The 15,523-nt window shown below is 34.9% G+C and overlaps 1 protein-coding gene across 2 annotated transcripts in view; it reads right to left on the bottom strand.

Moving 5' to 3' along the window:
- Window positions 1–15,523, bottom strand: part of LAMA2 (laminin subunit alpha 2) — a 568,286-nt gene that overhangs the window by 383,158 nt on the left and 169,605 nt on the right. For both annotated transcript variants that reach the window (XM_069489233.1, XM_069489235.1), the window contains exon 4: window positions 6,808–7,050. In XM_069489233.1, the coding sequence (XP_069345334.1) occupies window positions 6,808–7,050 (243 nt within the window). The remainder of the gene's footprint in view (window positions 1–6,807; window positions 7,051–15,523) is intronic.

Genomic DNA, 15,523 nt, shown 5'->3' with positions numbered 1-15,523 from the left:
TAAAGGTCTCTGTATGAGGAAATTGAAGCAAATCACTATGGTAACCATGAATATTTAGTTAGCAATCTAGTGACAATCCAAAGAAATCAAAAATAATAATCCTAGTTAAAGAAAAGGGAGAATCTCATGTAACAGAAAAACATTTATAAATTATGTAATTTATAATTTTAATTCTAGCATCCCTAAAGCAGTCCCATCTAGATAGCCCATCCTCCTCAATATTATGACTGTCATTCTTCTCTCAGCCACCTCTTCAACCATCGATAATATAGTTATAGCTCAAAGTTTATTTACTCAACTCAAACCCACTCAGATCAACCAAAAGTCTATCAAGTTTCCCGACAGAAAAATTAGCCTCTTTTTTCAGTTGAAAGTAATTAGAGCGATCAATACTCTTTGCCTAAATAACTGCTGCCCTGTTCTTCTTCTATAAGATTTAAGAAGGCTGGAAATAGCTGAAGAATAAGCCAAGAGGAGAGACATAAGAATCATCAGATATACTGGTTTAAAATATACATAGGGCTTCTTGAGCTCCTCCCCAATCTACTGAATTTGAAGCTCTTGTGGGAATAGCTATTTTATAAACATTCCTAGGTGATTTCTAAGAAAAGCCAAGTGCTCAGTGGTGCCTCCAAGTGGCAGTTCTTGTTAGCAGTTCTCAATAGGATCTAGGGCAACTGCAGCGGGCAGAGGTAACAAACACTCAGGCTCTGAGATTAGGCCTTGATGAGTGGGCTCCCGGCAGCACTGCTGGAGAGGCGTGTCTGTGTGGCTGTTCCCACCAGAGCTTCTCCTGTGGTTGCCCTCAAAGTAACGGAGGCCCCGCCGTCTGCTGCTGTACACCCTGAAGCTCCTACTAGGGAGCTCAGTATCTTTCTTTCAAAGCAAGGCAAAGCAGGGTTCCTGCTGAGCCAACTCTTGCCATTGATGATACAGAATTGCCCTTCTAAAATGAAACCCTTTTCAGGTTTTTACTCAAAGTCTCCTTCTGCTTGCAGCCTGGATAACAGCATACAGGGCCATATTATTATCTCTCCTTTGTCCTTCATTATCCCTTTGGCAGGCCTTGAGACTTGATACCTTATGATTATCTTATAGCTCAGAGGGAGCCTCTCTTCTTCCTTTGGGTACAGGGCCAAGAAGCTAGACTGCAGGGCTAATCTCTTTGTTGGTGGTAGCTGAACCTTGCATTATCTAGGAGACTGGGTGTATGCCCTAAAATACCCTTCTGGTAAAGCCACATGATTAACTTTTGTGGAGCACTTGAAGGCAATGTGGGGTGGTGGACAGGGGAGGGGCCGAGCCAAACCATGGAGGGAAGGGATGGAGGTGGCTGGAGCAATAATAAAGCTGAAGAAATAAGCAGAGCTGATGCAGTTAGGATTAAAGAGGACAGAAAGAAAAGCTAGACCTCTCCAGTGATACTATGCACACAGGGGAGTATTAAGTTTGGATATAGAGGCTGAAGTCTAGGGCTACAATATCCTTTAATAGATCAATGAGGAAATTACCTAAGGTATCTTTTGGCTTTAAAATGACGTACTTTTCACCTGAAATATAATATTTTAGAATGTTCTAAAAATGTTGGCATATGTCTCTAAAATTCTCCAGACAACTGACGATGTAATATACCTTAGACTCAGTAGATTTGGCATTAGTCACAAGGAGACTATTTTCTATTCATGCCCTCTGCCTAAAACATAAACATTGTTGTCTAATTAGTGTGTTATAATGGAGACATGTTTATTTTATGATGCCTTGCTTCATGCGTGGGCCTTAAAATACTCTGATTTTTCTTTTTTCTAACTTACACATATCTAAAGGACATTTTGAAAGTTTGCAAGGAAATAATCATTTGATGTTTAGTTAAAAATATACATTATTAATAGAAATCATGATAAATATTTAGACACTGTTGTCTAAAATAAAAATTTATCTTGTAGCCTAATAAGACTTGTAAACCAACAGAAAGGAAATAAACAAAAGAGATGTACATATAAAAATAAATGAGTGATGTAATAAGAAAGCTATTTCCTTAGTATTTGTCCCCAAAACCCAAAAGCTCAGCTTATCATGAGAAAACAACAGGCAAATCCAAATTGAGTAGTAATATCTCTTAAAATTGTCACAGATCAGAGGAGACTAAGGAGACACAATGACTAAATGCAACATAGTATTGTGAATTGGATCCTAGAAAGGAGAGAGGGAAAAAAAAGACATTAATGGTAAAGTTAATGAAACCTGAATAAAGTCTGTGGTTTAGTTAATAGTGAGGTACCAATGTTTAACTTCTTAGTTTTAACAAATGTGTTGTGATTATGTAAAATATTATTCCTAGGGTTGGCTGGGTGAAGGGGATAGGGGTATTCTCTGTAATCTTCCTACATTTATGTAAATTTAACATGACTCCAAATTTAAAAAAAATTAAATGCATATGCAACTTTACTTCTTTTTATAGTAGATTATATAATTAGAGTCAATACTCCCAGTAATAACTAGACAAACTGGATAAAATACACAAAAACATCTGTTTAAAGCCACCTGAGAGCTATCAAGAGAGTGAACAATAACCTTCTCAATATCAAGGAGAAGAAAGATGTCTAGAGAGGTGATTGGTATATTATGACAGCTTTTGTCCTGCAGGCATTTCCCTGTCTAGAGACACAGCTGAGACATTGAGCAGCACTTTAGACAGCTTTGCTGTATTAGGAAGACCAAAGTTGGATTCCAGGACATGTATGCATGGGACTTTGGTAAATCCCACACACGTTGGCTTGGATTCCAAAGACAGGCAGCCTACGAATAAGGGTGAACTGGAATTAAAGCAGCTGTCATCGGGTTATAGCAAAGCTTTGAATCATCTGAATGTCTCAGAAATTTGAATCCTTGACATTGGATAAAGATGATCTAGATTGCCATTGCCTGGCAGAAGCATCAGAAAGTCCTCACAGGATGAAGTAAATATCCTAGCCCTCAAATTATTTCTACAAATACTTTTTCAAATACAACTTCTGTTATATATACAAAAATAATTAGGCATATGAGGATATAAGACAAAATAAAAAGAATCAGCAAATGAAACATATAACAGAATATATCCACAAAGGCCAGATATTAGAATTATCAAACAAAAACTGTTAAATAATTGTTAGGTTATACTCAAGGAGATATTTAAAATAAATGATATTTAAAATTTTAATATAAATATAAAATTTCAATAAAAAACTAGAAACTCTAAACTTCTATTTGAAAATGAACCACAGAAATTCTAAAACCTGAAAAATATAATAAACTATTCAGAATTCTATGAATAGTTTCAATAGCATATTTTATATACCTAATGAGAGAATTAATGAACTAGAAGTAAGACAGAAGAAAATATCTAGAATGAAGATATAGAAAGACAAAAGGATGAAAACTACAGAAGAGAGTGAAAGAGACATAGTGTACACTGTAAGAAGTTCCAAGTTATTTTTAAGTGGAATTTTAAAGGAGAGAGAATGGGGAAGAAACAATATTCAGAGAGCTAATGGCTGAATTATTCCTAAACTGATGAAAGACATCACTCTGCAGATATGTCAAACCAAATGAATCCCAACCCAGAAAATAAAAAGGTACAACTTAGAGTAGCATTGTCCAACAAAACTTTATGCAATGATGGAAACGTTCTATTGTGCACAATCCATTGTGGTAGCTGCTTGTCACATGTGGCTACTGAGTACTTGAAATGTGGCTGGTGCAACAGAGGAATTGAATTTTAATTTAATTTGAATTAAGTGGAATGTAAATTTAAATAAGCACATATGACTAGTGGCTATTGTATTAGTGCAGATCTGGAGTATCATAGTTAAAATAAGGAAAGACAAAATCTTTCATCTTTGATTAAATCTTTAATTTCTGATTAAAGAAATCAGAGAAAAGATATTCCAAAGGATAGTAATTAGATAACTACATTCTCTACATAAACAATGGAAACTAGAAAAAAACAAAATGTGTCAAAACAAAATAACTGCAAACTTAGAATTCTATACCTAATAATAATATTCTTCAACAACTGAGGTGATTTCTGTTACATACCTGGCTTAACACATAGACATTACTGGAGATGAATTTGCATGTTGGCTTTGAATCTTTTGAGATACTAAGAGTTGTTACTGGTTTCCCTGTATTCTGAGAAGTTGTCTTCTCAACGTGGCTCCTTCCACTCACTTATGGGGGAGATTTATTACTCTCTGTACACATTTCTGTTGTAGCACCTATGTTTTGTTTACTAGTTTATGTTTGTTTCTGTTACTTGATTGTCACTTCTCTGGAAAGTTTTGAATATAACCACCTAATAGTTATATATCAGAGATTACCCAATAGTACATCATTTTAAAACTAAAAGCTAATGAGAGTAAGATTTATTTCACTGTCATCTATCTGGGAAATGTTGGAGACAAGCATCCAAAATGTCCAGAATATTCTCAAATGTTTTATGACATACAAAACTATATTACTTTAAAACACAAAGATGCCTTAGAACAATTAATGTATTAAACTAATTCATCTATTAAAGAAATTCAATCTCAGAGAGATTAATTGACCTGACTAAGGTCCCACAAAGAACTAGAGTCAGGTCTAGAACCCAGGTCTTCTAATTCCATATATGCTTTCCTCTACTATATCTCAGAATTAGGGCTCTTTCTACTTATACTGGATCCAGAAACACTGTATCTCCTCTGAAACATTTTTGAGTTTAGAAATTTCCAACATTTAAAAACCAACTTCTAGTCTTTATTAGAGTATGGAAGAAACATTAACCTGGGGATCATAGGATCTATATTCTTAGCTCTGTTACCAGTTGAGCTGGGAGTCTTGGAGAACATCGCTTGCTTTCTCTGGGTCTGTGTATTCCGAAAAGCAACATTTTGAATTACATTCTCTTCATCATTTTTTTCACTACCCATGGGAGACAAATAGAATTGGGAAACATATCACAGAGAAAGTTGAATTAATTGCTCTTAATAGTCACTATCAATAAGCAGTTTGTAGTGAATGTTGTTTAGGAGTGAAAATAATATAGTCAGTTAAAAAAGAAACAAACAAACAACACATCTGTTTGTTCCATGCTGGCAGGTTGATGTCTAAAGGATAGAGAACCACCATTAATGTAGGGAGAACATGGTTAGGGGATTTGCATTTAACTCATATGTTACACACCCACCTAGTTATATTTCATATTGCTCATCCAATTTCTGAGTTGGATTACCTTTTAAAAGGTAAAGAATAGCTTTAAAAATATTAGAGAATTATTAGTCCTGGGTAAACACTGGATCCAAGATAAAAATAATAAAAATCCAACTCAAATATATTCTCTGCACTTCCTACTCCCATATCCTCAGGCCAGACTGGCCAGGAATTGGATGCCTCTGGGCACAAAGCAGGTTGAACAGCTGTTCAAGTCCCTGCATCTGACTCTTTGTCATTTGGCAGATTGAGATCTCTGCTGAGAGTACCATTTGTAATGTTTTTCCCCAAAACTGGCATTTTCAAACATGGAATTTGAAATATAGTATGGCACCAATATACATGCATAGAATAACAGTGTCAAAGGCAGTCTGATAGATTTATGTCAAAAGCCTAACTTTCCCCCAGAAGTGTTCAGAGGTAACTCTAGATTGGCTGGGGTGGGCATGATAGAACGTGAATATGGGTTTTCCAAAAAATGTGAATATATGATTTCAGCTTCAAATGTGTGGAATAGTGAGGAGACAATATCAGACATGAGTATAAATGGAGATGTATTAATATATAAGAGGTAGAATAAACAGACACATATGCTAAAGGGAGACATGTTAGGGAAAGATAATAAAGAAGCATTAGAGAGTCCAAGAGAATCATAAAGTCAATGTTTGGGTATTTGAGAAGAGACTAAGAATAAAAATAAGAATAATCATAGTAGTTATTGTCATAGTTGATGCTTACAGAGTGCTTAGGTATACGTCAGTACTGTTGTAATACATTAAATATAATAATTCATTTAACCTTCTTGACAATCATATGAGATAAAAACTATTAATGTTCTCAATTTATGGGAAATGGAACTGATAATTTAGCACAGAAAACTTAAGTAATTAGATCAAGAGCAAATAGTTAATAACAGGTAAAGCCATGGTTAGAATCTGTAGCTTAAAACCAATGAATGAATCTAAAATATTAACCACATGAAAAAAAGACACTACAGAGAAGCAGAACACATTTGAATTAAGCACATAACCTAGCTTGTATATACGGAGAACCTAAGATTTCCTGCATATTACTCTTCTGCAAAGCCTGACCCAGTGAGGAAGATTCACTATAGCTCTATATGGTGACAGCAAAAAACTTCCAAACTGACAGAATCACTTTTTATTTGGGTCTTTCATGAGGATTATATGTCTTCACAAATTCATCTCTTTTGTCTCCATCTTCAGACCAGAGTACACACAAATGTAAAGCGGCCTTTAAGGTCTCCAATCCTTTTCTAATCATTAGTAATCCTCATTGTTGAGAAAGTCTCTTTATATGTAAAATTAATCATTGACTTTCCAACTTAAACCCATTTCCTCCTCTCTGATCTTTATTGGAGATGGGAGACACATGACGGTAGTTAAAATTCTAATCACTTCAGGTTTTTCTTTTTTATTTAATAACTCATTTAAATGTACTTTTGCTAAATCCTATTTTAAAATCTCCCTGACATTAATTACTGATATATTCAGGTCTTTCTGACAGGCCTATTTTGCCATCTTAAATGTACTTAAATGGTGAGTTTTCTCATCTTACCTCTCCATTTTCTAAGGGGTGGATCTTGGAATAAAAAGAAGTGCAGATGACCTCATCGTCTTTGGCATATGATGGCGGTCCAGTGCGGGGATAAATATTGTAGAGGGTTAGGCACTCTGTGTCTGTCACAGCATGGTACTGCCAAGGCTTGTATTCAACATCATCAAGAGAGCGTTCCAAAATCCAGTTTCCAGGCCGAGGGGAGTTAGCTGCTTTCACAATCACATACGCAATCTGGAACACCTGGGGAAGAGTAACAAAACAATAACAGAAATTTGAATTCCAAAGTATTCTCACCACTTTATGTCAAACATAAGGCTAAATGCTATGGTAGATTATATTTCAGATTTTGTTCTATAACCCTGTTCTGTTCTCTGAAATGATTTAACTATTGCATGTTCATATTTAATAACTTTTTGCTAAAAAGAAATGTTTCATTTTGACAGCCGTGGCTTTAAAAAGAAATGGATTAAGACTGGATTTTAATTCTCTAACTACTCACTGACATCATTTCACCTGATTTTTAAAGTTCCATTATAATAATTACCATCTAAATTATTTATTACATGCCAATTTACTCACCTTACTATATTAGTGACTATAAAACATGAGTAGGAAATTTCATGTGTGAATAGAGCTTGATAGTTTAGAAAACATGTTCACTTATTTCACTTAATCCTCAAAAAAGTATCATTTAGATGGAGTTAGTATGGTACACCAAAACAACATAGGCATACTCCTATGTTCAAATTGTGGTCCTAGCCTTTATATGAACTTAAGAAGATTACTTTTCTAACTCTTGTCTTTCTTTTCTGTGAATTAAGGTCAATAATAAGCACAACACTGAGAGACAGTCTGGATTAAATTAGATAATGTATGCAAAGTACCTGGCCAAGAACTTAGCAGTAAATAATAAATGTCAATTCTTCTACATCCTAAAATAGAAAATAATGGTAAAGAAATTCCAGTGACTTGAAGACAACTGATTGAAACTAGAATACATTAAATGAAGGGTTTCTGTAGCCATCTCCTTACAAGAGACAAATGTGTACAAAAAAGAAAGGGGGAAGAGGCATAATTATTGTAAGTCAACAGAGTGACAATTGAAGGGAATGTAGCAATATTTTATTTTCAAACTGGCATAGAATTTGAAGACATAAAAAAGAAATATTCTGGATATTTTGTAATAGTGCACATCTCTGTTTTTACCAATGCATCCAAAAGTCCAAAAGAATAATGCACAAACATTACTGAATGACATTTACGTCCAATGTCCTGGGCAGTAAGATAGATATAAACTAGCTTAAATTACTGTCCCACCATCAATGGGTTGTTAATATATTGTAATAACTCACTATTACATATGAAAAGTACTATATCAATAAAGCAGTATATGTTCTTGACCAGTACATGCTATGAGACATGAAGAGCTTGACAGCTCCAAGCTTTGGGTGATTGGAGGTCACTGGTGAGGCACAACTGGGAGGACAGGCCCACTACAATGTGATTAAAGAACCTGCTGAGCTACAGAGGGAAACCTGAAAGGAATGTTCTAGAAATAAATTTTATCTCCCTTATAGTTTTGGCATGGTACCTTTATGAATACATGTATAGCATCTATGGTACACTCTAAGGAACTGAATTTAAAAATATCAAAAGTTGGTATAGAAGGACATTACAAGTGGCTCTGATGCTTGTCCTTTGAGATCTTTACCATAATGCAGGCACGCTTGCGTGCAGTGCAGGGAAAATCGCAGCCCATCAAATGATTAAAAGTAGGGCTAGTATTTGCCCTTTAGACCCAGTTGTGGAAACACTGGTGGTTAAAAGACTGAAATTGCTTCTCTACTTGCTGGCAAACCACAGCTGCCCAATTTCCCAAATGCCTCCTCTACTCTGAGACCATCACATTAATCCCAGCATAGCAGGAAACAGCCAAGACATCTGTTCTGATTGGTTTGGGCCTTGATCATTCTGTTGTACTGAGTATCACTGCACGTAGGAAATATTGATAGATTTGTACTTACAAAGGTTTACAAATATTTAAATTGCAGATAGACACTCATATCTATGTAAGTGCATATAAATACTTGAATATGCTTAGACATTTGCAGGGAGGACATACATGAGCATGTTAAAGCTGTGGCCTCTGGGCTTTGGGAATGAGGAGTCAAGGAAAGAAAGAGGAGGACTTTTATTTTTCATCTCACATTCTGCTATATTATTTGTATTAACATAAGTGTCTTCTTAATAAAATTATTTTTAAAAGAAAGAAAAATTACAATAAAATAGGTATTAGAGAAAGGACAAAAGTGAGAGTAAGATAGATCACATTCCATCAACCATTATACAAAATATTTGCTATTTATGTATTTTTTGGTTTTATAAGAGATTATTTCTTTTAGACAGTTCATATTCAACAACTCATCATGTGGAACTTCTTTATATAGAAATTCACTCCAAAATGCCAATTGATTAGTATTATAGAATGAAGAGACAGAGTTGTCTCTACTATCAAATATGAAATACTCTGGTCCTAATTGCTGATAATCCCAAAGTATTCCTGACAAGGTCTTAAAATGATAAACAATCTGAATAACTAAATTGTGTGTTTCCAGAAGGCAGGGGCTATAGCTTTTACATCTTTAAAGGTGCTACAGTTCTTCTTATAATTCTTTTGAAATGGTGAGTATTCAGTATTTATATTTAATATCAATATTATATTCAATATTTAGTTGAATAACCCAAGTCGCTGTAATGTGCTTCCATGTTACTGCTATTAGTTTAACACTGGTCTTTTCTGTTTGTTAGAGCTTGAATCCCAGTTGACACTAGCATACTTTGTCACTTGCAGGAACTAAGGCATGCATTGCTTGGGTGTTCAGCCAGTCTCTACGAGCTGAGGAAATTACTTAAACTCTTTTGCCCTCTGTTTCCCAATGTTTTAAACTTTTCCAAAGAAACATTATCTCATCCATTACCATGGATGAGATAATAAGAAAATGAATACAAAACACTCCATATTCTTTTGGAAGGGAGAATCTATAAAAATTTTTGTTAGCATCTTTCCTTCCAGAAAAATAAATCACACAGAGATATTTTTAAAGATAGAAAACAAGAAGAGAGATAACAAAGCATACAAGAGATTACAGGTACTCAATAAGAAAAATAAGAGTACACTGAGGTTACAGATAAAGAACTTTCCTCAGAAAGCAGCCCAGCAAGCCAATATAGGAAGAGGCCAAGTTCTCATGGAGCTACAATATGGATTTATGACTTCGCAGCTTCTGTATTGGCTCTGGAATAATGGATGAAAAATAATCCATGAAAAAAGTTCTACTAGAAACCCCACAGACTCTTTCTATAATTCAATATAACATCTAGCATTATGGGACATAGAAAAGCAGTCATTGCCTTAGAGAATATGAAAGGAGTCTCATTTCAAAACAATATTATTCATCTTTCATTTATTTACTATGGTTTCTTTCACATTCTGTGCAAAATTAATTAAATTATCTGGCATGTGGTTTTTGAGTAAACTTTTTTAAATGTAGTAAATGGCATTATTGAAAAGCAATAAATAGCAGAAATATTCTTTGCAGGCTTCAGAGAGTAACTGTAAAAATTCTAACAGTGATAGTCTAAGTACTATGCTCCAAATTTTTAATGGCCCTAATAGAGTAACCCTCTAATGTTACCTATGGTACTTTTATTAACTGTGTCATGTATTTTCATTATAAAGACTCTTCAAGATAAATAGTTATAATACCTTATTTCCAGATGACTATAACCCCAATCTGTTGTGGTATGCAACAAGGAAAGCAAACACGCCCATTATAAGAAATACTAAAATGTTATGACTGGTAAGATATCAAATGTTTTTTTCTTTTGGAGGGCACATTTTACAAACTTGATGCCTAAAAAAAGTCCAAAATAACATTTGAAGTAATATCAAATATTTGACATTTTACTATAAAAAGGGAACAATCTATTTTATATTCCATTTGTTCCTCATTTGTATGTTACCTAATAAAATATCATTTAATTACTTTACTGATGTATTTTTGAGTCAGGTATTCCTTCTATAATAAGCAGAGTATTGAGACCTTGATCTCATTTAGTGTGGAGTTGGAGAATAGGGTCTTTCTGAAGAATCCTTCAGTCCCAAAGTACATACAACAATCATCACATAGAGTGATGCTTCCCAATATTTTTCACATCATGGCTAAGATAAAATGGCATTTGTAAAGCAATGGGGCAAAAGTGAGCAACCTAAGGGCTTTGGCCACTCTAGGCACTGCTCTGCGGCTGACTGTCTTAGCTCACCTATAACCCATGTGGGTATGTCTGAAAACCAGAACCAATTTCTAGCACATGTGTTGCCAGGTCTGGAATTTTTAGAAAGAGCCTATGCTCTGACTCTCAGGAACCTATTTTATCCTAGATTCTTTGTCCCCAGAAGAACAACAAATCTAGGAAATGCTACTAAAGAGTACTGTGTTTTGGAGATTTTACTGAGACTTTTGAGTATCACCATTACACAGTTGAGAGAGCCCAACCATTGCCTCCTTAATGATGCAACATGGCCATGGGACTTCTATTTACTATAGGCTAATCTAGACAAAAGACATAAAAATATTAACAAAGCCCACTCTCTATGGAAGATGGTGTCTCATCCTTCTTCTAGGACTTAACCTGAACTACTTTCTTCCATTTCTTTCCTAATGTCTCAAGAGAACAGCACGTGGCCATCTAATTGGGCAGAAGCTGAATGTTGAGCTCTACCTTCTTCCCACACTGCTGTCTATCTGTGAACTTCCTACAGCAAATAGTTGTCCACATAACAAAGCTGCTTCATTTCTAAAGAGGCTCTGCAATATTCTAGTATGTGCTCTTGCCCATGTTATGGACTTTAACATTTCCGCATGTAGTGATTTCATCTCTAATATATTTGGAAAACTCATTTGTATTCTTATTTCTAACCATGTGTTCGTCAAATTCTCTCATTTATCCATATAGGCATGTTGGCTTTCATTAAGTGATGTTAAGTGATTTCTGGTTCAATATCAGAACCAGAAATGATCATAGAAATCATGAGTTTTCAAGCACAGTGACCATTAAAATAATCTGGGAAGGTTTATAGAAATGCAGATAACATTTCTCTATTTGAATTGATGAATATAGTTCACACAATTATCATCTCTTCCACCTGTGATCTCTAAAGAGAAAAGGAAGAAATAAAATAGAAACCAATAACAATAAAGAGAAAAGGATGAGGGGTGTTCAGCATTTTTCTAGAAGATCAGTGAGAGTCACTGATGAAGGAGTGCAAAGCTCATAAGCTAAAGTACTCAGAGTCGCTGAAGCCTGGGCTGATGTCCAGAACCTCATAGAGGTAGGTCTGAGGGAAGCAGATGTGAAAAGTGGGCTAAATATAGAGAATTTATAGAAAATCCGTGTACTATAGAGGATTCACTCAAAGCCCCATTCCCACCTAAGCCACATAATAACCAGGCTCTTGCTTCCCAGGAAAAATTTCTGAGCAATCTCAGAAAATTAGTTGTTCACTATTATCTTAAAAATTCTCTGGAGGATAATTACACAGATTCTGAGAATACTATTAACTAGACTTAATTTTAAGTCAATCTCCAATGACTTCAATAAACCTAGAATAATGTGGTGGGGAGCTCAGGAGGAGCTGGCCCACCTACACTTTCTACTTCAAGCAAATTCATTTAATATACTTTCACATAGTGAAATGATTTGTAATTGTCACTCAATGATAATGTGCGGCCCACTTATCTACCCCACTCCAATGTATGCTGCAATTGCTGAACATGAACTTCCTGAAGTTGCAGGTAAGCAAACGTGCCATTGAACCTCAGGGTAAGGGGCTCCCATGTTGCAAGAGAAACAGAAACACACTGCCCCCAATTTAAACAGACTTTTTTACACTCACATTAAACTCATGTGAAGTTAATACGTTTGAAAATAAATTACTCTACCACCCCAGAATTCCTAAGAAACAATAATTTAACTGGATGACTAATGATAATCCTTTGAAGAGAAAATTTTCAATTATTTGTTGAAATTATTTTTTAAAGGGGTTTAAATCAATGCCTTACTTTTCAAGGGACAGTTTTTGAAGGACTTCTCTACCTCAGTCTATAAGAAAGCAAATCTCAATGTCTACCTCTGAAAAATAGCAAGAGTTAATTTTCACCTCTCCTAAGATAATATATAAATGTAATGCAATTTCATTTTTTCACGAAAAAATTAGTGTTTTTTCCCTAGAGCTAGACAAGATGATTATAAATTTGATTTGGAAGAACTTTTAACAAGCAAAAATAAGCAAGAAAACTCTGACATGTAGGAATAATGAATGGAGGGATCTATTGTTAAATGAAAAAAACAACATGGGTTAAATTGCTGTAGTACACAGGATGCTGCAGTTTAGTATGAAGGTGACCTGTACGGAAATGATGGACTGGTGGCCACTAACATTCATTAATGGCCATTAACATCCCCAAAAGAGAGACACACAGATATTTTCTGTGATTGAAGCACACAGCACTGTCTATAAAGTGGTTGTGCCAAAAAAGTCAACTGAATCAGAGCAAGTGTCTCAATTTAATGATCAGTTGTCAGGAAATACAGTAACAGAAGAGCACACAAACAGCACTATGGGACTACAAGCAGCAAATGCAGGAGGTGAGACCCTCTATTGGACAAATAATGTGGTTTCTTCAAAAAAATAAATTGCAAGAATATAAAAAATAATGATTATGGATTAAGAGAGACTTAAGAGATATATCAAACAAATGCAATATGTGACTTCATGTACAGCCTGATTCAACCAATTTTAAAAACAAATGGAAGCAAGTGTGATGAATTTGAATACTGACTGAATATTTGTTAATATTTAAGAAGTAGTTAGTAATAGTGTTAACTTTAAAATGCAACAATGGTTTCATTTACAAAAGAATCTTATCCTTCAGAGATGTATATTGAAATATTTATGGAGAAAGTGATGCCTATGGAAATTGCTTCCAAATAATCTGGGGATGGGGGGTGCAGAGTAAGATGTGGATGAGTTGAAACTAATACAAGAGGAACCATGAATTAATACTTAAGGTGGGTATTGGGTACACCTGAGTCCATGGTAGTCTCTATACTTTTGTGTGTGTTTGAAAATTTTTACAATCAGAATTAAAAAGCTTACTAATACATCTCATTTTAATAAACAAACAATTCTCCTTCACATAATGATATTAACAACTACCAGTAATTTAGTGCTTGCTGTTAAAGAGCAAGCATTTAAATGCATTGTCTTAATTATCTTGATAAATGGTTAACTCTGCTTCTTACAGGGACTAAACTGCATTCTGAGCTCAAGAAATATGTCTTAATAATGCTTGCAAATTAATTATCAACTCTAAAGGGCACTGTTGGCCCATAAGGTCTCAAAATTTTAGTCCAGTCTTAAGAAAACTAGTAACACAAGTGAATGGAATCCAAATTGGACTGAATAAGGTCCCCCCTTGGCTCATTAATGCATTTAGTACTCCATGCTTCATTAAGTTGCTATCATTTTTAACAATGTTAGCTGCAGGGAAAACTCAGGCAAGCATTTTCCTTGTCTTTAGCACTACCCTTGACATCTATTTTCTTCTCACGTATTTCTCTCTCATTTGAAACAATCTGTGGTTTCAAAAGATTGACCTGTCTCCTGTGAATAAGTCATTGGCACAGCATGGCTTTCACACCAGCTACTGGTAAAAGAGCAGGTAGGCTGAGTTCCCCATAGAACATGACAGTCCTTTCAATGAAACCATCACAGAGCACAATGGTGTGAATCACAGACAATCAGAAATGTGACAGTGTAAACTTGCCTTCTAAAAATTATTCACCCTGGAGAAATACCCAGCATTGCCTTTGTTTTTGTGCTTCTGTAGTTACCAGGTTAAGAAGAACCTATGCATTCTCCAATTTATGACATTACAGTCATGAATGAATCACTTTAGTTCAAAACATTTGGGAAATAATAGCAAAGATTTGTAGTGATGAGAAGTGTTAGAAATATAACGTTAACAGTGTAGAATAACAAATCAAAGACAGAAGGAAGTTTCTGATCTTGGTTCATGAATTCTTTCAATAGATCAGAGTCACTTAACATTTATTCAATTTTAGCTATTACAAATGAAATAGCATCAGCTATTTTCATGCTTATATATTGCCCCACTTTCTTGTCTTTCTCTAGAGACGTTCTTAAGAGTAGTTTGTGACCTCTGTTGTTTATTACTTTACCACTCCTTTCTATTTAATCCCCTGCAGGCCATGTATCACCCCATCATCTGATCATAATCACCATCAGAAGAGTTACCAGTGACCTGGTTGGAAAATTCATAGTCTTTTTCTCCATCCTCATCTTCTTTGAAGTACCTAAAGCTTTTGACTGTGCTGTTCTCCCCCTATCTGAAACTGTCTTTCTCTTTGGAAAAGTGCTATCTATTTACAATGTAGGGATTTTTTTTTTAAGAAAAGAAAACCACATTTTCCTAATATATCTCTTTGCCTAAAATAAAAAGTAAACCATCGGAGAGGAGGGAGTGAAGACAGAAAGAGTGTTCAGAAGTCAGCACTAACCTGAATTTCCCTCCAAGCTCTGTATGGTAACTCCTGCTGTGGTTTTTTTTTTTTTTAATTAGAGTTTTTT

The sequence above is a fragment of the Eulemur rufifrons genome, chromosome 15 (genome assembly GCF_041146395.1).
Source record: "Eulemur rufifrons isolate Redbay chromosome 15, OSU_ERuf_1, whole genome shotgun sequence".
NCBI classification, from domain to species: Eukaryota; Metazoa; Chordata; class Mammalia; order Primates; family Lemuridae; genus Eulemur; species Eulemur rufifrons.
Note: the sequence above shows the minus strand (reverse complement) of the source record. Positions and strands in the feature narration are given on the sequence as shown.